Source organism: Vigna umbellata, chromosome 5 (genome assembly GCF_029865625.1).
Source record: "Vigna umbellata cultivar VRB3 chromosome 5, Vumbellata_1.0, whole genome shotgun sequence".
Classification (NCBI taxonomy): Eukaryota; Viridiplantae; Streptophyta; class Magnoliopsida; order Fabales; family Fabaceae; genus Vigna; species Vigna umbellata.
In genome coordinates this window covers 32,642,369-32,666,815 of record NC_142169.1, presented here as the reverse complement: position 1 = coordinate 32,666,815, position 24,447 = coordinate 32,642,369, and the positions used below count along the sequence as shown (strand labels likewise).

At 31.3% G+C, this 24,447-nt stretch overlaps 4 protein-coding genes across 5 annotated transcripts; 2 read left to right on the top strand and 2 right to left on the bottom strand.

Moving 5' to 3' along the window:
• Positions 1–196: 196 nt before the first annotated feature.
• On the bottom strand, positions 197–3,441 carry LOC124827414 (AP-3 complex subunit mu-like). 2 transcript variants are annotated; one of them, XM_047300462.2, is made up of 8 exons: positions 3,165–3,441; positions 2,942–3,041; positions 2,752–2,862; positions 2,586–2,675; positions 2,255–2,502; positions 1,053–1,262; positions 683–890; positions 197–564 (listed from the first exon to the last, which is right to left on the bottom strand). In XM_047300462.2, the coding sequence occupies exons 1-8, from the start codon at positions 3,197–3,199 to the stop codon at positions 319–321; spliced, it is 1,248 nt and encodes a 415-aa protein (XP_047156418.1). In that variant the 5' UTR covers positions 3,200–3,441; the 3' UTR covers positions 197–318. The 2 variants fall into 2 exon arrangements, with proteins under 2 accessions (XP_047156418.1, XP_087971025.1); XM_088114899.1 differs by lacking the exon at positions 3,165–3,441 and having other exon boundaries at positions 2,752–2,852.
• Positions 3,442–4,656: 1,215 nt separating this feature from the next.
• CRB (chloroplast RNA binding protein) lies at positions 4,657–8,451 on the top strand. Its single transcript, XM_047300467.2, has 10 exons — positions 4,657–4,854; positions 5,108–5,242; positions 5,434–5,520; positions 5,607–5,697; positions 5,844–5,898; positions 6,479–6,539; positions 6,908–7,129; positions 7,552–7,668; positions 7,811–7,900; positions 8,155–8,451. The coding sequence occupies exons 1-10, from the start codon at positions 4,753–4,755 to the stop codon at positions 8,329–8,331; spliced, it is 1,137 nt and encodes a 378-aa protein (XP_047156423.1). The 5' UTR covers positions 4,657–4,752; the 3' UTR covers positions 8,332–8,451.
• Positions 8,452–13,721: 5,270 nt separating this feature from the next.
• On the top strand, positions 13,722–16,282 carry LOC124827413 (galactinol synthase 2-like). Its single transcript, XM_047300461.2, has 4 exons — positions 13,722–14,151; positions 15,189–15,509; positions 15,589–15,723; positions 15,805–16,282. The coding sequence occupies exons 1-4, from the start codon at positions 13,825–13,827 to the stop codon at positions 16,006–16,008; spliced, it is 987 nt and encodes a 328-aa protein (XP_047156417.1). The 5' UTR covers positions 13,722–13,824; the 3' UTR covers positions 16,009–16,282.
• Positions 16,283–21,471: 5,189 nt separating this feature from the next.
• UMAMIT25 (nodulin MtN21 /EamA-like transporter family protein) lies at positions 21,472–24,395 on the bottom strand. Its single transcript, XM_047300460.2, has 7 exons — positions 24,188–24,395; positions 23,113–23,175; positions 22,812–22,928; positions 22,479–22,728; positions 22,240–22,398; positions 21,991–22,142; positions 21,472–21,909 (listed from the first exon to the last, which is right to left on the bottom strand). The coding sequence occupies exons 1-7, from the start codon at positions 24,361–24,363 to the stop codon at positions 21,744–21,746; spliced, it is 1,083 nt and encodes a 360-aa protein (XP_047156416.1). The 5' UTR covers positions 24,364–24,395; the 3' UTR covers positions 21,472–21,743.
• Between the last annotated feature and the right edge of the window lie 52 nt (positions 24,396–24,447).

The following is a 24,447-nucleotide window of genomic DNA, read 5'->3' as shown; positions in this document are numbered from 1 at the left end:
GATTCATGTCTAAAATTTATCCCAAATTCAAAGAAAATTGATGGATAAAATTAAGCAGAGGGGATCAGTCGTTCATCTAAGATCTTAAACCACACAATTCATTGTCAATGCTGCCAATCTTCGACGCGAGAAATAGATTCGTGATACAAGTCGCAAGATTCTTTCATAAACCCCGGCGATAAATCCACCACTGAAATAATTTGAAACCAGAAGAGAACACTATCCAACTCTTTACAAATGAAACCGGTCGTGTAAATGAACAAAATTTCATGTCCAGAATCATTACAAGTCTTAGACAACTCAATGGTAAATACACAATTATGACCTCACTTCAAATTCTCCTGCTCGAGTAAGTGCTCGAAACCCTTTATAAAAGCGGTAGGGTACAGTCTTCAGATCCAGTTTATCTATTTGCAGACCAGAGAAGGCAACACCCATTATCCTAAAACCCACTTGAAATGTGGGAAAGACGTGAAGGCACTCCAATCCAGTCTCCAGCACCAATGTTCCTGACATTGAAGGAGCTTTATCTTTTGGGATCCTACCAATGGACCAAGAGCATGTCTGTAGAAACAAAGAAAGCTCCATTACAAAAAGAAGGACAAAGAAGTTATATCTTACTATTATGACTTCCTGGAATCTACAGTAGATAACAAAAGAAAGATTGGTGCTTAATAGGTACCTTGTCAGACAGTATGTTTACTATTCCATAATTTGAAGTCAGATCAGCTGATAAGATGCAAGAAGGAAGCTGAAACTGAACAGTTACGGAATCGATTGCCTTTCCAGGATCATTTCTTGTTCCAACCAATACACTAAGACGGCATGTTCCACCATCTGAAGTCAACTGTGGCTTTACATATATCGGGGTGTTCTTCAATTTTCTAACTCTGAAAAATAAAGGTGACAAGCAAACTTTTAGATAAATAGAAATTTGGGGATACCGTCGAATAAAATTTAACATTTATAATTATATCTTTATTCATACCCACTTCGCAAATTAACGTTCCAAATCCTAATTCAGACATCAACAAAAAGGCTGGAGACCATACCTGTAATTCATGAGCTTAAACTGCCCATCAGGAGGCACGAATGAAAGAAATTGATGGGATTCCCAGGGCCGATATCTAACACAGGGATGGAACCTCACATCATCAAGGATTGAAGGATTTGAAAACGAAAGAGTCAAATCAGGAAGCCCAGTGATATGGGAATTCACTTGAACCTCACCGTTGATCTCACATTTCACCAGAACTCCGTCCCTGAACCAACAGAACTTTAGCAACGAGTATAACAGAAGCTGAAGGAACAGTGCATAAGATACTAACTACAAAGGAGGAGTGTGAAGACAATCATTGAAAATTCGGCCCTAGCCACATAAAGTTCCACAAGTTCAAGCTTCCACGCATCAGAAAGAAAGTCTATGGAGGAAAATGGAAAGGAATAAACGAAATTAAAGAGGAATCCAAAGATCACCGGTTCTTCAACTCTTTGCTAGAAACGGAAGATATGTTAAATATAAAAAGTATAGGAATTTGTGTTATCCACTATCCTTTGATTGTTACATCTCTTTCACATACCTAGTTATTTATTAAACATAACGAATGACCCATATTTGAATGATTTGAAATTGATCTAGCATCTTTGCCTAAAATGACCCATATGTGAGTATATACACAAGACTTAAAGCTTTGCAGACCTACATCCCCAATTGCTTAGTCATTATGTCATTGTACTATTTCAAGAAATATTCAGTTTGCAATATAAGGAGTGAAAAAAGGACTTCAATCCAGTAAAAGAAGATTGAGTGAGTGTCAAAGCAGACGAGGGAAGAAAAGGAAAATTACACTACTAAGTTGTACAGTGACCTAACAGCAACAGCAAGGCCTTATCTCCTTAAGGGAGATTGGCTACATGGATCGCACATCATTTGCCCCGGTTAAGGACTACAGTTTCAGAAGTTATACAGTAACCTATCCCACAAATAAGCTTTCGCTGTTAATGTATTATAGTGAAATTTTATTCTTGTAAAGGCAGACAAGTTTCTTCTGCTTGTGGCCTCAGATTCAAAATTTCAAATTTCCTATGAAAAGCAATGTCCAAAGAAACCTACCCAAAATAGATTCAATGTGAAATTTTTAATTTCCATGTTTAGCCAAAATAACAAACAAATAATACCATAAGTAAAAAATATCAAAACACCAAAAAGTTATCTCTGTTTGGAAGTGAAAGACAACAATTCGAGAAGATAGACCTGTTTATTGTTGCATCCATTTCTTCTACAAGATCTACATAAATTTCATTGCTGGCATACTTTGTGTCCGCTGTTCTCCAGGGAACAAGAGATGCAGTAGCACCTGGGAGGGTGTCACTCACATTGGAGCTGCTGCCAGTCACAACACTCAGGACTTTGCTAACAATATTTGGTGGGGCTATCATCTCTCGCAGGATATTAGGCTCTGTAGTTAGCGGGAAGCCATTGTCTATCATCTCATCCAGAAGCTACAATAGCATAACAACTTTACATCTAAACAACAAATCGATAGGGGTAAAATGCAAAACAACACTTTGGCAACTGTTAATACCTCGTACACAATGACAAAGTTGTCTTTGATCAAGTCTTCATTCAATCCCCCAAGATATTCACTGAGAACATCAGCTACCCTACAAAGGAACTAAAAATCAGATGGTTAAAAAAACAAATGCAGAAGCATTGGCTCATGAGTTGCAAATAACTGGGAAGATACATACCTCAGTGGCCATCAATGGGGGCATTTCGGCTTGAGCGCAGGCCAAAAAAGTGATTCCCTCGCGAAAAACTTGGAATAGATAATGCGTGGGGGAAGCAATAACTGGTTGTTGCTTCAGAGAGAAGAAAAGAGAAGGTAAATAAAAATAAAAGGTAGAGAAAAATGAAATAGTAAGGAACGAAAATGAAAACCTTGAAAGAACCAGGTTGAGAAATGGCTTGGTCCCAGAACCAGGCACATATTGAGCGATCTACGCGGTGCCCACTGAGCTGTTTCTCTAGCATTACCTCTCTAAGGAAACCAATTTTCAGAATCATCAAATTAAAGTGGAAATTTAAATTCGAAATCGGAAATTGAGAAAATTGAAATTAACTTGTTCTGAAAATCCTAGAACAGGGAATGCGTGAATCTTACCCAGAATCGGACAGAAGAAATATGCACTGCAACATCTCTCTTTCTCGCTCAAAATCAGAGCGGAGAAAGAAAGGAAGGGATGGGAGAAAAAAGGAGAAGGATTGTAGTAATTAAATCGAAAAGTTAATAAGGTCTGCGAAAGGAAAAGTTTGTGATCAAGGGAGTTTCAAGCTACGCTAGTTTCGTCGTCCTTCACTTCGCACACCATTCATCGCTGCCAATTCGCAACATTTTTCAACTAAAATTAATACTTCGATTTCAACTGATAAAAAAAAATATGTCTCAAGTTTCATCATTAATACACACAAACATAGTGTATACACAGACATAACAAAAAAAAGAGCGTAATTTTCCCCAGTCAGCTTGTGTAAAAGTAATTACAATATTAGCTAATTAAAAATTACTTTACATGTAATTTAAAAGTAATTATTATAAAAATCAGCCTTTGATTAACTTACATGACGATTTATAATTTAACAGTAATAAAAAAATATTTATATTGTCAGTGTATTTAAATTATATTCGATAATAAAAACAAAAAAAAGGTAAGCAAACCACATTGTAATTACAGTGTTAGCATTAACTCATTATTGACTAATCGAAGTCGCTAAGCATAATTAAGATGTGAACCCAAATTAATCTCAACAGAAATTTGCCTAAATGTATACTCTCTTTTTTATTAAAAATGTATAAGAATTAATTCATCTATTAAAATGTACTAAGAAATTATGTTTGTTTGTGAAAAAGAACATCTTCAACTCTACAGGAAATAATCTTATAATTTTTTTTTGTGGTAAATTTAGTTGTTGAGCAATCAGGCAACCAAATCGTGGAAAAAAAAAATAATTTTTTGAAATGAGATTTAAGAAGCGTTCTCCAAATATTGCTCGTGCACATTTGAAGCTCCGCATTCCCTGAATTGACCTTGTTTATGTTGATTCCGAAAGGACTTTCCGTAGATAATGAACACGGCTGCATGTTTTAATGAATCCTGTACACACAAGATTCTCCAGGCTCGTCAGTAACTGTTGTGCAGGATCTTAAAGTGCTTAAGCACTTAATGTCGCTTAATCGTCGAATGCAAATAATAATAATAACAATAAGAAAATGCATGATTATTTTACGATGTCGCTACAGTGGAAGGTACAGAAGTGTATTGGGCCGAACATGTATAGCCCAATTCTTATGGGTCAGGCCCATCTAAAAATGTTTAGTCTTTTTTTTTTCACTTTCTGGCACACGAAAGCTATCGATGTAATTCATCATGTGTGTTGTTGTTCTTAGCTTGGAATATCGATCAGGAATTTTTCTTGCATAGGAACAAGACATATGTGTCTAGGTACATTCAATTCACATAAGAAATGGATTAAGATTTGATAAATATGGTTTTAGAAAAAACGAATGAATGTGAAAGAGTAGGGGAATGAGGGGCTGTGGATGCAGATGGAGTAGGGTCGTTGTCTTATCATAAGCAAAGAAGAGGTGGGGAGTTAGTTGGTTGGGTGAAGGAAACGAAAAGCACTTCAAATTTCAGCCCCATATCATTACGCTACACTCTGGACTACACTCTACACACACATACCAAAGCATGGCAAGAATGGTGGCACTCCAACAGAACCAACTATCTTTCTCTCCCTTGGCCTCCTCTCTTTCTGACTTCAGTGGAACCAGACTTCATACTCAACTTCAGGTCTCCTTTTTCTCTTTCTACACTCATTGCTGTGTCTGCATTTACCAGCAGATGCTGAACACCATTGTATTTTTGTGTATTACTTTTACTAAGTAAACTCAGTTGCACGATTCCTGTTTTGTCCTGTTCAGTTTAATTGAGTTAACGTTTTCCACGAAGTTTGAGTTATTAACTTGAAGAATCTATGCATCCAAGTGATAGATAAAACACATATTCTCCTCCCTAACTCCCAGCATGCTTGTTTTGGGTACAGTTGAAGAGAAAATTATGGCAGCCAAAAGGGTCTTTCTCTGTCTCTGCATCAAGCACCAAGAAAATTCTCATCATGGGAGGCACAAGATTTATTGGAGTATTTTTGTCTAGGCTCCTTGTCAAAGAGGGACACCAGGTATGACTTACCCATTTCGTGTTAACTCTGGTACGCCTGTTTTTGTATTGAGAAATGATTTCATTCCTCCGTGAATGCAGTTCTAAGGAATCATATCTTTGAAAAGCTTTTATACCTGTGTTTGGTAATGTCGTATAGTTCGAAGTTACATTCCAAGGAATATTTAACGATAGAACGTGTGAATTTGGCAGGTGACTTTATTTACGAGAGGTAAAGCGCCTGTGACTCAACAATTGCCAGGTGAATCAGACGGTGATTATGCTGATTTTTCTTCCAAGGTATCTCATTGCAAATTAAATATTGAATTCACCTTCTTGCAAGGCATGATTAGCATTTACAATTTGTAGCATTTTTAATTTCCCAGATCTTGCATTTGAAAGGAGACAGGAAGGACTTTGAATTTGTAAAATCCAGTCTGTCAGCGGAGGGGTATGATGTTGTTTATGACATAAATGGTATGCAAATTCCTACTTGTTCTCACCTTCTGTGAATATTGTTTTCCCACAATTTCATTATTTATTTTTCTCTTTAGGTTCAAGTCGTGAATTTTTTTAACTTTTCTCTCATGAGAGACTCAAATAAAATTTTCGACATGTTTCAGGACGAGAGGCAGATGAAGTTGAGCCCATACTGGATGCTCTGCCTAATCTGGAACAGTAAGCTGCCTAAGCTGTCTTTCATATAACATAAAAGCAGATTGTCATTGTTCAACTTATAAATGATTACCTTGTCAACTGAATTTTAAGAATAAATTTGATTGCACTTCAAGAGAATCATCACAGTGTTCTCTTTCATTATATGACATTCAATACAGAAAATCGTTTGTAACGGATAATTTATGGAGTTCTCCAACTCTTGACCCAACAAGATACTTCTTGAAATCTAGAAGAAGCTATATCAACTATTTGCTTCGATATGTAGAAATAGAAATTTACACCAATTAGATGGCTTAGACTTTAGATCTACAGATTGGGATCGATGTGAAATTGAATTGGCTTTTTTTCTAAAATCAAAGAGAGGGTAAGATTAGTCAGACGGTTGGTTTTTAATAAACTGATTATATTAATTATTTCATTTTAAAATGATATAGTTTTGTAAGGTAAAATGTAAGAAAAGTCATAGCTTCACAAATAATTCAATCATAAAAATTTAAATTGCATACTAAGAAAATGTCTCTGATAATAATTTGTACTATGCCTCTAATCTCCATTTTGCTTATAATCTTCCCATTGTCAGGTTTATTTACTGTTCTTCTGCTGGTGTCTATCTCAAATCTGACCTATTACCTCATGCAGAGGTCAGTTACGTTTTAACATGTATATCTTCCTGTAATTTCAGAAATTTGCAGTGACGTGCCTTTAACATTCATATCATTTAGTTTTTTCCGAGTTATGCTGCCACTTTTTTTATTTATTCACAAGATTACTGAGATGTGCTATGAGAAAGATTTTTCTTTCCTGTGGAGCTCTTTCGTTGCAACCGTGTATGATTTAAGTCACTAAACATAATAGGAGTGTCATATTTAAAGTTTCAGTTAGTTCCACTGAAGGGAAGAGCGCATGGTTCAAATTTATTTTATGCACACGAAAGTACTTTATAAAAAGTTTCTCACTTTCCAGTATTATTAATTTCAGTTTTGTTTTAACTCCCTGCTTCCTGTGATAGACTGATGCAGTTGATCCTAAGAGTAGGCACAAGGGAAAGCTTGAGACAGAAAGTTTGCTACAATCAAAGGGTGTTAATTGGACTTCAATAAGGCCAGTTTACATCTATGGACCCTTGAACTACAACCCTGTTGAAGAGTGGTTCTTCCATAGATTGAAAGCTGGTCGCCCAATTCCTATCCCTAGCTCAGGAATACAAATAACACAACTTGGTCATGTTAAGGTATGGAATTCTGTTATGTTACTGTTCTTAGCTGATCATATTCATTTTTCTACAAGAGTTTTACGATGTCTACTATGTTCCATGTTGCAATTTGGTTCAACATACGTTATCTGCAGTGCCTTCTTTGAATGCCTTTGAAGATTATAATAAATGGTCTCGTGTAAATCAAACTAACTTGTCAGTTATATCTCAGGTAACACGAGAATAGTTCAACACACTATTTCAGACCGTCTCTTATATTATCTTAAAACGTTCATTTAGACCTGACTGGTGTAACTAATCTATCGCTAAAGTTTTATATTCCCTGATAGCATCTGATTTAACTAATCTATAGCTAACTTTTTATACTCCTAATAGTATGATACTTTCCAAATTTATGACATTTTTGTGATTTTGGCTGAAATATGGTTCAATCATGACAGGATTTGGCAACAGCTTTTGTTCAGGTTCTTGGTAATGACAAGGCCAGCAAGGAAGTATTCAACATCTCGGGAGAGAAATATGTCACATTTGATGGATTAGCAAGAGCGTGTGCTAAGGTAAGTTATTCATTCCTTGTCATTTAATCATATTTAAGGTGACCAACAGAGAGCTGTGTAAAAATTCTTTTATAATGTCAAGCATTCACATTTGAGACATATTTTACTGATATATTTTTTGTTTGTTTTTGTCATTTTTCAGGCTGGTGGATTCCCAGAGCCAGAGCTCGTTCACTACAACCCTAAAGATTTTGATTTTGGGAAAAAGAAGTCATTTCCATTCCGTGACCAGGTGAAACAACGACACATATCAGATAGAATGAGAAAAAAGTGTCTATAACTTGTATAGTTTATTAGAAAAACGACATCATTATATAGTCTAATGATATTTAAAAGTTTTTTAACTCATGATGTTTGAAAGCTGAAACATAGTTGGGACATCCCTTTGCCGACATAAAATTAACAAAAGAAAATGAATGCGTGCAGTTTTTCCATTGGTGAAATTATGATGAATAACATTGTTGTTTTATTTTCTTTATTGTGCAGCATTTCTTTGCATCGATCGAGAAAGCAAAGAGAGTACTTGGGTGGGAACCTGAATTTGACCTTGTAGAAGGTCTTGCAGACTCATATAACCTGGACTTTGGTAGAGGAACATTCCGGAAAGAGGCTGATTTCTCAACAGATGACATTATTCTTGGCAAGAGTCTTGTTAGTGTATAAACTTTTCTATCGATTTTCGGTATTTCATGTATATTTAGAAAATCTGTTCCGATTTGCTACAATATGAAGTTCTGAAATATTCACGAGCCTTTCAATGTTAATTTTGTATTAATTTTATTATGCTGATGGGAAATGGATGAAATTATGTATCCGTCATTATAATTTATAAGATTTTATGTGTGAAGTGTTAACGGAATTTATAAAGTTGTCACATTTTTACACATATGTCAAGTGACCAAAAGCAAGAAATATTTAGTAAAAGCATTTATGTGATAGATGAAACTTTTAATATTATCATGTACTCTTTTAAATTTTAAAATATAAATAAGCAGTTAAAAAATATATAATTAAAACTAACATAAAGATTAAATTTTAAATAATTAAAATAAAATAGTGTAGTGTCATTTGCTAGTTTTATATAAAATATTGACACTTTCGAATAAACCGTTCAAATAGACACTCATAAAAAAATCCGTAGATAGTTACTATTGGCGCATATTAGTTATCCGTGAATAATAAATATCAAGTATTTTAATATTTGCTTCTGGCGCATATTAGTTATTCGTGAATAATAAATATCAAGTATTTTAATATTTGCTTCTAAATGGTTAGGTGTGATATTAAAAATAATAAAAAAATATTAAATTTTATTTTTTAAATTAAATTTAATTAAAAGGAAATTAATTTATATTTTATTAGATTAAATTTAATTAAAATTAAATTATAATCTATATTTAATTTACTTTATATTATATTTTATATATTTTTTATAATTATTTAAATTTTATTTAAAAAATATATAAAATATATTTTATTAATTTTTTGTACTGTAAGTATACATAGACTTTAAGATATTTGTGAATATTTTTTAAGTAGGTATCCGTACAAATAGCAAACCGATTACAGGTGGAATTTTTTTGCGGGTAGCACTATCAATGCCTGACCCGAACCTATTATCATCCTTAATTATGATGTTCTAAAATGGATTCTTCTTACCATAACAAGCTTTCTCACCACAAATCTCTATTTTTAAATAAGAGTGAAAATTAATAATAAATTTGAATATATTTAATGTATACAATAAGTTATTGAAAGTATTAACTTCCCAATCACACAATTATTTGGATGAACCAATTATTTTCTTAATGATACTGATATGAACTGATTCATTTGCTCATGAATCTTCTAACATAAAAATCTTGAATTTTTTTACCATGACTGTGTGGATTGAATCTAAATTTCCATACATTTTTTTTTCTTAAATAAACTGTATTGGGTTTTGGTGAATGTTTACGTACAGAAAGCAATTATCATAGTGAAAATTTATTGAAATGATTTTCAGTTTTTGTACATATATTTAATTTGCGTCATTACATCAGGACTGTAACCAAAACAAAGTAATCACGATTTAAGGAGGACAAAGAAAATCTTGCTTTAATCTCCGAAAATCACTCTTGTATCATAGAAATAAGTAGGGTCACAAATCTCCTAGAAAAAGGAAAATAAAAGAAGAAAATCCCAGAAACTTCTGGGACATTATTGACTGCTTTATTTATCGGAGAAGATAAAGAAATTAATAAGGAAAAAGAATAAAGTAGTAATTAAAATTAAAAGTCACAAAGACAACAGAATATTCTCTTGCTTTCTTACAGGTGAATTTGTTGAAGTCAATTATAGTTATTCCGTTAGTCCAACCTAATTAACCATAGAATCTAAACTAGCAAGGGAAAACCCAAAAATTGAGACTTTTCATTTTAGCACAAAAACCAAACCATTCAGATATCCAATATTTTAATGGTCGGTTGGGGCGAAAAGTTCAGAAACATTATCCTCAAAAGAAATATAGAAAAAATTAATGTTTTATGTCATTTCATTACCCTAAAATCTTAGTTAAGTGTACAATGATGACCTAATTATGTTTGAGTTGGTCATGCTTTTAGACCAACTAACCAAACCAGAAAAAACGTCCATGCGCCCAACCATTGTTGATCCAACGAGGTACATAATCACCACGTGGCGCTACCATGGCTCCCCTACCACATGCTGCCGACACATATTGCACCGTAGAGAAAGACACTCGGGGCTAGACACGCAATGGATTTTATGGACCCCACCAAAAAATACATAAATATTATTATTTAATTAAAAGGGAAATAGTGTTGGTAAAATGCGTTGCCACGTGGAATCAACGTTGACGTGGCAGCAGCAGGAAATATGAACGCACCTCACCTAAGAGGTGTTGTTTAAGAACAGTCGTTTTGGTGGGAAGCCACGTGTATTGTGACTGTCCACGTGGCTCACTGTGAGGTGACTTTGATGGGAGAAAAATAGGTTAATTACGTAGGGGTAGTAGGGCCCAGTCGGTGATGATATCCTATTGTTTGGGCGGTGGAAGTTAACTGGAAAAATTATATGATATTCTATTTTGTCTTTCCACTTTACAAATTCTTAATAATAAAATGTTCAATTTTGTATGCCTTTAATCTCTTGCTTGAAAAGTTAACATAAAATAAAAATATGTGAGAGAAAAGAAACCACTACACTGAAAAAACTTTTATGGAACAAAATAGTTTGAGAAATGTTGGTAAATTATATTTTATTGAACAAAAGATAAAATATTATAATCAAGGAATTTTGGTTCGATTTTAGCCACTTCGTAATTTTTCTTTTATGAAAATCAAACACTAATAACTTAAAAGAAAACCTGCCATATAAATAATCTTAAAAAGAGGGGAAAAGAAATATTACAACAATAGCAAAAAAAGAAATGTAAAGCCTCAAGTAACTTTTGTTTCACTTCATAGTAACCAAATATGTTATTTTACCCACATATATATTCAAAAGTTGAGAAATTTTTTACATGATGTCGGTTCTTTCTTGCACAATTAAATCTCCATAATGTAAAAAAACAAAAAGTAAAGAAAAGATAAATGTTATAGATAATAAAATACATACCCTCGTCAGCAATATTGTTGTCGTAGTATTTGTTGAATAAACTGTTTATGCATGAAATATGTGAATGAAGTGTGATAAGGAGAAGAAAAACTCCAAACTGCTCCAATGTACAGATACTTATAAACATTAAGACAAACATGTCATTTGTATATTATCAAAAGTTGAAGTATTATATACTGTTTTAAGTTGCTTGTTTGGAAAGTTAATCTAGAAAAATAAAAGGAAGGGATGTGAAAAAAATAACAAAAAAGTTATAACAATATGACTGATATAATATCATTGATTATATATGGTATCCTTGTTGAACACAAACTTAATCCTAATTTGTTTGAAAAATAGTGGAAACTTTTATATCAATACCGTAAGAGTCAAGTAATCTTCGTACGTCAACAGTATAGAAAACTTTATAATTATTATTTATCATTGTTCTATTTAACATAATGAAATAGTTAGACCAACCTTAACTTTTAGTAAAACTTAATTCGTAATAGGAAAGAATTCGTTATGTTCCTATTAATAGATTTGACTGGGTCAAACGAATGAATGTTTGATCTGACTATGATGAATACATTTCATATAACGAGCTATGACAAGTATTACATAAGTTTTAACAAAAAAAAAAATCAATATCACTTTGAGGCTAAGAAATTAGAGAAACTTGCTTAATCATAAATACTAGTATTTGTATTCTTACCTTATGATATCACTCATTTAGCAAAATTGTTCGTATATGTTTTACTATTAGAAAATTCAAGATTAGTGATAGTATCATTTATATATAATTTAAATATATTTTTAACTCCTGTCGAGTCTTATTATCAATTTATTAAAAATAAATCTTTTCCTTTTTCTTTTGAAATTGAAAGGAAAAATATTTCAGCTCTTGTTCGTGATGCCTTGTGAACAGTCTCCATTATATATATATAAAATCGAAATTCACATATATATATATATATATATATATATATATATATATATATATATATATATATATATATGTATGTATGTATGTATGTATAGAACATCTTCTCATACCGAGACTGAGAAAGTCATGAGACAAAAAAGACTAAAAAAAGCGATACTCTCCGCAATAAATACAAGGAAATGATAGTCGAGAAGGTAATTACAAACTTTAAAATTCTAGTTTTAATTTTTTTTTTAATGTTTGTATCTATTTTTAATCCTTTAAAAATTTGTAGTGGCTATATTTAGTCCTAACATATATTTTAGTAGGTATTACTTATAACGATAATTTGACTTTTTAGGTTAATATTAGAAATAAAAAAACAATAACATTAGATTTTAAAAAATTTAAGAAAATATATAAATTTGTAAAAGTTGTTTCACTCAAATGTTTAGAAGATCTATTACTTTATAATATTTGTACATTTTATGTAATTAATATTTAATGGGTATAATCACAATTTATTTGATCATGAAACAATTACATAATCAGATTCATTATGTAATTAATATTTAATAAGTAATAACAATTTATTTGATCGTGAAACAATTACGGAAATTTTACGTTATTGTTTCTTAAAAAGCTTATATTTCTTTTAATGATTTTTCAACTCGTTAGCATATCAATACAATAATCAAAATAAAAACGTATTCATTTTAAGGTGACTAAAAATATATTTAAGAAACTTTTATCAAAATTTTGTGACTGCAAAATGAAAAAAAAAAAATCATCACTACACTCCATCGGCAATTTAATGGTTTCTAATATCTTTTTAATACAAATTATTAATATATTTGTAAAGAAAAATTTGATTGACACTAACGAAGTGAAAATAAATTTTAATGTTTATAAATAATTATGTGTATTAATACAAAGACTAATAAAAATAATTAGTATTAACTGTTGGTTTCAATTAGACTAGACGAGGCGAAAAGAAGAAACTGATTAATTATAGAAAAGTAATTGATAGAAATTTTGATTTTGTTTACATTTATTATACATTTTTTTTCTATTTCACTTTCTTATGTTTCACTTAATCTATAAACCATATTTTTATTTTCTCTAAATATATACTATTTGTTAATAGACCTGATGAATGTTGTTTTAGCGAAATAATATACTCCTTAAATAACGTGTGCATGTGATGAGATCCCACGACAGGGACATTTATGTAGTGATATTAGGTAAAATGTATTTTTGCCCATTATTTTGAGATTTGATCACAGGGCTACAGAACAAACTCCAACTCCAACTCTAACAATGAATAAATCGATATGTAGAAAAAGTTAAACTTAGACTAAAGTGATAATATAATTAAGTAAATGTTTGATTATTCAACGATAACCATTTGGCACCGTTGGATCAGAGACCATCTATCTAACGGTTGGATCAAGCAATATCAGAAACACCCTTCCAGAGGCCAAAACTTCTATATAAGTCACTCTCCACCATCATTTCCCACACTGCAATTCAAAACAACCTCTTCAGTGATCTTTGCTTAGTAAACCAAACCAGGCTTGTTCCTAACTCTTGGAACCTTCTATCTTCTCTTTTCCTTTCCTCTTACAGAAATCATGACACCCAACATCACCACCGTCACTGTCAATGGCACCACTGAGCAAACCAAAAGTGGTAGTAGCCGTGCCTTTGTGACCTTCCTTGCTGGGAATGGTGATTACGTAAAAGGTGTTGTGGGTTTGGCCAAAGGGTTGAGAAAGGCCAAAAGCATGTACCCTTTGGTGGTGGCTGTGTTACCTGATGTTCCTGAGGAACATCGTGAGATTTTGAAATCCCAAGGTTGCACTGTCAGGGAGATTGAACCTGTGTATCCACCTGAGAATCAGACACAGTTCGCCATGGCTTATTATGTCATCAATTATTCCAAGCTACGTATCTGGGAGGTATATGTATTAACTTCTTTTGTTTTGAGTTAACTGGTGCATATATCTGTAGTTTTTTTGTATTTTTAATTACTGATTGAAAATTATTATTTTCACTTCAAAAAAATTTACCTAAATCAGGTTTGTGCATGGGTTACACACGTAGTACATATTAGTCTCTCAACTTTGAGGAGTTTCGGATGCTGTCACCTCCTGTATTCTGTTAATTATGTTGTCTGGTACTGGGAAACCATTCCATGATATATATTCCTCCATATCTTTTATATTAGATTATATTTTATTAGCCCTCTATTTTTTTACTACAATTTTTTTTCATCAAAAGAAAGGTTAGTACATGTTTGTAGCCCATGATAATTTTTTTCTTATCTAAAAGTCAAAGGTCCAAAAATTCTTGGGGTTTCATTTTATTTTTCTTAGCTTTTTGTTTTCCGTATTAAAAAAAATGTTATTTTGGGTTTTTACTTGCATCTTTTTCCCTTTTTGTATTCTTTCATGTGTTTTGTTTTTTTTAAGAAAAACGTTATTTGAAATTATTTTTTTAAATATGTTATTAAATAATTAAAGGTTTTTTAAAACTTAAATTTTAGAATTTTAGTATTAAAATTGGAAGATAGGGTCTTGAAACACTTTTGAAACATAATTTCTGGAAGTATTAAAAGGTTTAATATATATTCGAGAAACTATCATTGTCGGAAACATAAACAGAAAAAAATCAACACGTGCAAGCTTTTGCAACACGTTATCAATACCTTGTTGATAACGATAACACATGTTGGCAATAGCATGCTTCCATTCAACCTTTCCAACTAGTAATCTTATTTTCATTCAAGTGTCAATAAATTGTTTAAACTTGTAGAATTCAGCTTTCCCCATTTATAGAAAAGTGAAAATTTAGACTCTCATGAAATTTAACTTACGGAACATACACATAATAATGTTCTGAAAACTAGTTTTAATTTACTCATTTTAATTTTTGTTTCAAATATGGAAGATTCATTCTTACGTGGTTTGTTTGTTGTGACTGAAAACATGAGCAGTTTGTGGAGTACAGAAAGATGATATACCTAGATGGTGACATCCAGGTTTTTGAAAACATTGACCACTTGTTTGATCTTCCTGATAACTATTTCTATGCGGTCATGGATTGTTTCTGCGAGAAGACTTGGAGCCACAGCCCTCAGTACAAGATTGGTTACTGCCAACAGTGCCCTGATAAAGTTCAGTGGCCCTCTCATTTGGGTCCTAAACCTCCTCTATATTTCAACGCTGGCATGTTTGTCTATGAGCCTAATCTTGTCACTTACAGTGATCTTCTTCAAACTCTTCAAATCACCAAGCCCACTTCTTTTGCCGAGCAGGTATGTGTGTGCATAATTGGTATTGGACATGTTTAGATAAATCAACAACTTGAAAGTGTGAATGGGAATTTTTTCACAGGACTTTCTGAATATGTACTTCAAGGACAAGTACAAGCCTATACCAAACTTGTACAACCTTGTACTGGCCATGTTGTGGCGTCACCCCGAGAATGTTGAACTCGACAAAGTTCAAGTGGTTCATTATTGTGCTGCTGTGAGTGTTCTGTTTAGATTCGTTCATTAGTTATTAATTTGTTTGACTATTAGGTTGTAATGTTTGTTGATTACATCATAGGGGTCTAAGCCTTGGAGATTCACTGGAAAGGAGCAGAACATGGAGAGGGAAGATATCAAGATCCTTGTGAAGAAGTGGTGGGAGATATACGAAGATGAGACACTAGATTACAATAACGACAACTCTGTCAATGTGAAACCTTTCTCTTCAGCACTGTCGGAGCCTGATGTTGTTCCACTCGTTTCGGCACCTTCTGCTGCATAATGTGCTTGCTTTGTGTGCTTATTACCATTTACATCTATAAATTAGAGTCTAATGACTAAGTATATGCATATTTATTTGCTTTATAGTTTTGGGTTTTTATGAAGGGAACAACGTCTATGGCTTTTGGACACTGGACGATGACCTTCACCTACACAAAGTTACAAGTTATACAACTTTTTATTTTAAGGTTTTAGAGGGCCTTTTATTACCGGTCCTACTTTGTTTTCATTGATCATGAGCTGTGAATGATATCCTTTGCTTTATTAAATTTTAATTTTCAAGGTTCGTTTTTTCATTTTTCATAAAATAAAAAATGTAGCTAAAAGGTGGCTAATAGATCGTTAAATAAAATACAAGCTTTTAACCGTATTTATGTCCTCTTATGACTAAAGATTTTTCCTTTTGTAGTCTATGTTTTTGTGTTCGTGATAGCACAATTTCTTTCTCGAATGATAAAGTTAAAATAAACGACCACGAGATAGCGCTACATTACATTCTATCGCAACTTAAAGTTGTGCTTCATCCGACTCTATTATAAACAAGGGTATTTTTTATTAATTTAGAAAATCAATTTTCTCTTGTTTAATTGTATTTGCCCCAATTAAAATAATTTAAAGTTGTTATAATGTATAATAAACTAGGTATATACATTTATATTTAACGGTCACACATGATAATTTCTTTTGGATTTAATTTAGATCTAGAGCTGTAGAATTAATATGCTGCTCTTACCACATCAAAAAAAGTTTGGTTAAAGACACAAGTAGATCAATAGTATGACTGAATCCGTGAAAGAAAGCACTCTTTTTTGTCCTTATGGTTATGGGTTGATAGTGTTGTCAAATTGTTTGATTTTGGGCTATTACTAGAAGTGGGCCTGATTTTGGGCTATTAGATGTTGAGTGTTTCATCCTACTCTTCTAACAGGTTGATGAATTCAATGATATATTAATTGAAGCAGCATAGAATATATGTTTCTTCTTCATTCTCGTGCTTTCACTCTTTGTCTGCATTTCCATTTCATTTTTTCTCTTTTCGTTTAGTGCTTCTTCAGAGAGATTGAGATAATTTTTTGGTGAACTTGTTTGTGTTTTAAGTAGTTGGAGGTGATGGTTCAAGGTGGGTAATTAGCATTTGAAAAGAGAAAGTGTTTTTTCTAAGATTCTAAAAAAAAAACATATATATATATATATATATATATATATATATATATATACTCTTAAATTCGTATACTGTATTGGGATATAAAAATCATCGGATATCAAAAATCAAAATCTGATCGAATAATTTTTATCGAAGGTTGAAATCCGATGAAGAAAAAACGAATTTCAAAATCCGGGCATGCTTTCCTGTCGCATTTCGGAAACATAATTTTTTTTCGTCGCATTTCAATGTCAGAGACAAATCTCGCATTTTCATATCCAATAGGATATATTTTTGCTTAATGTTTCTTTATTTATAATTGTATTATATTATTTTAAAATCTAAAAGTTTATTAAATTATTTTAAATGTTTTAATTATATTATTTACAAAATTTTTAATTAGATAATTTTAAAACGTTTAATTATATTATTTATAATGTAAAAGTTTGTTTTTTTAGAATGTTATATTATATTGATTTAAAATTTAAAAGTTTGTTTATTTTGAATGTAAAAGTTTATTAGATTATTTAAAATGTTTTATTATATTATTTTTATATGTTTAATTAGATAGTTTGCATAAATTTATTTAATTCATTAAAAAATAATTATTTTTTAAAATTAGTAAATTTATTTAAAATATATATGAAAAATTTTAAATATTTTTTAGGTAGTGTTAAGTATTATTATTTTGGTGTTTTTATTGTATTTATATATTTTTAATTTATTGTATTAGTTTATGATTTTATAATTTAATTATAAATAAATAATTTATTCTATAATATATTATTTGTAAATGTTTGTTAGATTATTTTAAAATTTTTATTATATTTTCCCAAAGTTTAGGTATGGGACTATACAGTTGAAGGATAGCTTAAAGGGATTGATTTGACTACTCATATCACCCCAAAGTTTAGGTATGGGACTATACAGTTGAAGGATAGCTTAAAGGGATTGATTTGGCTACTCATATCACCAAATGCATTTGCTTTTTCGGTAGCCTGACTCATAAGAACTCCATGGTTAAGCATTCTGGGATGGGTGACCTTCTGGGAAGTTTTCCGGAAAGTGTGCGAGTGAGGACAAAGCACACTGGAAAGCATGGTGGTGGTCTGTGGGGGCAGTCAACGGTCCCTGTGAGTTGCCGGGATCTAAATGTTTAATTAGATAACTTTTATGAATTTATTTAATTTATTAAAAAAATAAATTTATTTAAAAATGATATGACAAATTTAAAATTTGTTTTAGGTAATCTTAAGTATTTTTATTTTGGTGTTTTTTTAAGTATATTTGATTATTTATAAATGTTTAATTTATTGTATTATTTTATGATTTTATAATTTAATTATAAATGATTAATTTATTGTATTAGTTTTTAATTTTTTAAATTTTTTTATAAAATATATTGTATGACGTCTTTTAATTTATTAAAATTAAATTAGTATTTAAAATTGATATGAAAAATTTAAGTAATATTTTATGTAGTTTTAAGTTTATTAAAAAACTATAAAAAGTTAAACTATAAAACCAGAAGAAGATGGTACGTGGATTTATCTAAAGAAAGATGGAGAAAGTGAAGAAGAGGGGAGAAAATTGGAAGAAGAGGGTTGAAAATTGGAGAAAGCAAGGAGAGACTTCCATCCTTAAGATCAGAAACAGAAAGATGAATACAAGAAATAATTTATAAGGAGAAAATTGTTTCAGAATCTGGTGAAAGATTTTCTTCACTTTATTAAAAATTAATGATATTTTAATAGAGGACATTATAAGGCATTTAAGAAAACTTTGGAGGTGCAGGATGAAGCTCCTGAAGTGAAGGATGAAAATGTTAGCCTAAAGTGTTTTTCATTAACCCAGACAACTTCATTTTTATTTTTAAATTAAAATTAAAATAATTTAAAATATTTAATTTTTATATTATATTTTTTAGAAAATAAATATACAATAATATTAAAATTTAAATTATTAACAATTATAAGTTAAGTTATAATTATTATAATAGAATAACTTAACATTTAAATGTAATAATTATTTTAATTTGTTTCATTAAAAACATTAATTAATTAATTTAAATATTTAAAAATATTTATATGATTAAATATATTTTAATATTTATTTATATATTTATACAAATAAATTTTTAAAATTAAAAATAAAAAATAAAAAATTTAATAAAAAATGGACTGCCAGCCTGCTTGTCCGTCCTATGATTGGATAAATTACAATTCTATACTGTTGATTAGTAGCCTGCTAATCTAACCTGAACCATTTTGGATAGGTCAAAAACAGATTGCAACCAAACAGGTCAGATGAACCTATTTTACTATCCACTAACACAACACAGTTAGATATGATAAAGATTTTTTTAATTTGTTACTAAGTTTATTTTAACTTTAAAAAACCTATTTTGTTTTCTTCTATTAAAATAGAATATGTCTTACCTATGCTAAGAATGCGTGAAAATATTAACTATTGATTCATTTATATTTAAATTATTTCTTTTGGTTAGCTCAATGATTTATACGTTTGAAATAATTGTACGATGGTGTGCATTTTATTAAAAAAAATGAATAATTTAAATACAGTTTCATGATAAAAAATAATAAAACATTACTCCGTACAACTATAATATATAATGATTTTATCAAAATAATTTACTTATTCAACATGTTTAAAATCAACATATTGTATATATTAAATCATTCTAAAGAATATTCAATAATAATTCACATTATTATATATGTATTTTTTATCCTAATTATTTTTATTAATATTGTTATTGTTATAATTTAAATATAATTAATCAAAATTTTATATACTTTAACATTTATTATTATAATTAAATATTAAATAGTGATACAATAAAATTCACGGCTACAAACTCTATTATAGCACAAAAACATGCAGTGAGTGTGAAATAACAACATTCTGAACATCATGGTATTCAAATTTCAAAGGTTCTACATTAGAATCGACAGAGGAGGAACTGAAATTACTACTGTATCCTTATTTGATGTGATACCTTCATCCATTTAAATTTCTTTCATAGCCATCACCACTAAATGCTCTGAAACTTGTCCCCAATAAATTGTACTCCCAAATCTATATATATATATATATATATATATATATATATATATATATATATATATATATATATATATATATATATATATTCAAATTGATGAAAGCAGACATCCCAAAGAGAATTCCGAAGCTGAAAAAGTGGAAATGAAGAGTCTAAATTAATTTTTTTTTTATTTTATAATAAAAAAGAGGACAAATATAAGGCAAAACATAATTAGCAGAAACACAATTATATGTTAATAATTTTTTTAACAAACTTTTGATAATTAATTATGTGTCATTATTTTATTATCCGTATTTTGAAACAAAACAACAAATTATCATCTTGTTATAAAAAGGTTATAAAAAAAATTGTTAAAAGAAAACATTTTCCTTAAAAACTGAATTAATACAGAAGGTGACAACATGGGACCTCCAAGTTGATGACCAATATGTACCACGTGTAACACATGCAACAATGCAACAATAGAAAGAAAAACAAATCCCACTTCATAAAATCACAAACTTTATTTAGGGTATATTTATTTGAAATGAAACCAATAAAATTTTCAATAAAAATAATATATATATATATATATATATATATATATATATATATATAAAACAAAAAAGTTAATACTTATACCTCTCGAATATTCTCTCGTCGTATTAAAGAAATTCGGTGTCCAATTTTTAAAGTTAAACTCAAACATGTTAAGCATTTATCTTTTTCCACCACGAAAGATACGTTCTTTTACTATAAAAACACTTTTAATAAATATAAATAAATTGTGTTGCTTAATTTTGAAGTTTTTCACTAAAATATTCAAAATATTGTATTTTCTAAAATTAAGAAAGAAAAATTACATTCGCTAATGTGTTTGAGTTTTGTAGTTTTATGAATTTTGGAGACTCGTCCTATTCAGAGGATTAAAACAAAAAGAAAGAGATATTCTCTTTTACATCCTATCTTTACCTTTGGAAACTAGCTACAAGCGAATGACATGGGTGGAATTTGCCAATAACATTCAATATACTAGAAATACAACAATTAGCATACACCATCTCTGCTGCTAGGCATCGCATTGGCAAATATACAATATAGCATAATTCAAGTCTTTTCATAATTACTTTCGCGTATATTATTAAAAATAGATGTATTTAAATTCTAACATACACGATTATATCAATTCTGCAAATTTTATATTCTTATAAAGACTTATGAGATTGAAAATTTGAAAATGGCATCACTGTAGATTCGGGTAAAATCATAATCTATTATTTCTGATTTACTAAAGAGACAACCGATTCTAGGTAATTAAATATATAAAATAAAAATGATAGTCTTGAAGCCAAAAGGTTCCTAATTGCAAGCTTGAGAATGGTGAATGTGACGCAAGATTACTACTACACAGACATAGGATTTGAAATGACTAGGCGAACAAAAATAAAATAAAAGAAAATAATTGAAACTTCTGAGTCTTAGCCAGTGCCATCTTTTTCAGTCTGCCTCATCACTCTTTTCATCTTCAAGTACTGACACGATTACCATTGGATGGCACGTAATATTGCATTTCCGTGTCATTCTTCGGATCCTTCACTCCTTCTTTCACACCGTCTTCCGTGCTCACTTCTTCACTCTTCCCCCAAAGAACACTGTAGAGCCCCAAGACTATCAACAGAGACCCTATGGCACTAAACCAAATCCAAAAAATGTGAGCCAAAACCAGTTATTATTTTGCTTGGTGAAAAATAAAAATGCATGTCATTTCTTACGTTCCAACATATAGTTTCTCCCGCAGCAAAGCCCAGCTTAAAATTGCTGTGAGAACAAGCTGCAAAGGCGTAAATACTGAGACATAAAGTGGACCTTTTCTCTCAATGGCCCACGACATGAGGGAATACGCCAACCCGGTCGCCATTACTCCCTGCAACCAACGTTAACATATAGTTACTTTCTATGAAACAAAGCATAGTGTATATGAATTATTTTTTAAGGTTGCATTATATATGTATGTGCTGTACCGCATAAAGAGCGGCGGAAAGTCTCATGGCATCGCGGAGTGACCAAGCTGAGACACTGTGGTCGAAACATAATGCAATGATGATGCATTGAAAGCTTGCCAAGAAACACATTAAGCCTGTGCTTGTGTAAGGAGCCGGGAACCTCTTGCTTATGTCTGTCTGAAACACGAAAATGAATAAGAATAAGATATAAAACAGTGGCCAGTTATGTAAGTTGTACTAAGTTAGGATATGCTTACTTGAATTACGAACCACAGCGCCCAAACAAGAGTGCTAGCAATTAAGAGTAAAGGGCCTACAAACATGTTTCCTGAGCCAGAAGCGGTAGTTCCTTCCATTTTCTCTGCATATCTCCAGTGAATACTAGATTGCCCTAGACCGATGGTTTTTCCATGGTAGAATGACAAAAGCAACGCTCCACTCACACACAATACTGTCCCGAATACCTTTGCTAGGCCAGACCTCTGCTTGATTCCTAGATTCTCTTGTCTATCCATACAACAAAACAAAACAAAAATTAAAACATGGTGGCCGTATTACTATTGTGGGAATAAAAGGTATTTGGTACCAACCTGAAGATAACTGCCAGGATAAAAGTGAAAGCTGGGAGCAAATTCGACAGTGCACATGCAATTGTAGCGGTTGAAAATTTTAGCCCCACAAAGTATAGAATCTGATTTCCTGTAACTCTGCAATCAAACTCAGTGTGATTAAGATCATCTTGTTATCTATTTTATTTTCTTTTAATTCAAAAACTCTGGTTTTCTAAATAAAAAAGTATGCATAACTAGTGTCTCCACTTTTCATCTTGGTTCACCTCTGTTAATGTTATGTTTGGAAAAAAAATTTAACACGGTAGATAAAATACATTACCCTGTCAAGGACGATAGTAATATCCGAAACATAAGCTGCTTATTCAACCTGGGAAGTGTCTTCCTGAAAAAAGAAGAGATGGAGAAAACTGAAGTTAACATTTATTAAAACTTAATAAAGGAACGCAAATTTATGCATGCAAGATGCCTTTACTGATGGGGCCAAATTGGAATAGTAAATAAGGTTAACGACAGCAAGAAGGACCTGACAATTTCCACCGATCAAGATTTCTCGTAGAAGTACGAGACAAACATAAATGAATCTCTTTAGTATTCCCCAAAAAAATAAAAACAAAAACTTAAGTGAATGCCATATTTAAGTCACGGGTTATACTGCTGCAACTCTACGGCAACATTTTCCTTTTAGAAACTACGTGAAACGTGTAGCAATACTTCTTTCAAGTTGCTGGCACGTAACATGCAGAGAGACTCAAAACGCGTCTTACATGCATGCCATTTAGCATCTTCGTTTTTTGGTATCCACAGTACTCTGCAAAAATGTGGAGAAGACACAGTAAAGCAGTTCTTGAATCAAGCTTGGAGTTTCCCCATTAACTGAGTGACTATACGTTGTGTTGGTGATAACATTTTTCTTATACCTTCCCCCACTTCATGCATGTTCTCCGCTTTAAGTTTCCCAGAAAGCCAAGAAGCATCATTCATGAATTTTTGTTTATTTTCCAGTTTCATTAACCGTTTGAAAACGTTTGAGATTGATTGAGTTCATCAGATAATCAGGAAGAACATCAATTTTATTAAGAAAAAAAAAAACAAAAAAAAAACACAAAAAAAAAAAACTGTTTGTTGTTATTTATTTGTGTAATAAATGGAAAGGCGTTACTTAATTATAAGAACAACTAGCACTTTCATTTCACAGTACCTCGACTCCATTAATAAACAACATGCACACAGACACATGAATAGATATATAAACAGCACAATCAACCAAAACATCAGGATCGACGGTGACACTCTGCCAGAAAAGTTAGCACATCAAACCCTTTCATGCATGCATATAGTGATATGAAATGAACAAAAACAGAGACTTAAGGGTATATGTATATTTAATAAGGTACCATTCGAGCCAATATGCAAAGGGAGCAATGGAAACGGTGGCAAAGAGTTGTCGATACGCAACAAGGACTAGAGGGCTCATGCCAGATTGTATTGCGAGCTTCGAAGTGATATTCATCCCGGCATAGACTAGCTGCACAACAATCATTAAGATGAGGGGAACGAGACCGCTAGCCATGTTTCTCTCTTTCACTCTGCCTGTGAAGTTTGAAGAGAGAGTTTTACATGAAAGAGTAATGTGTTTGTTTGTGAATGAAATGCA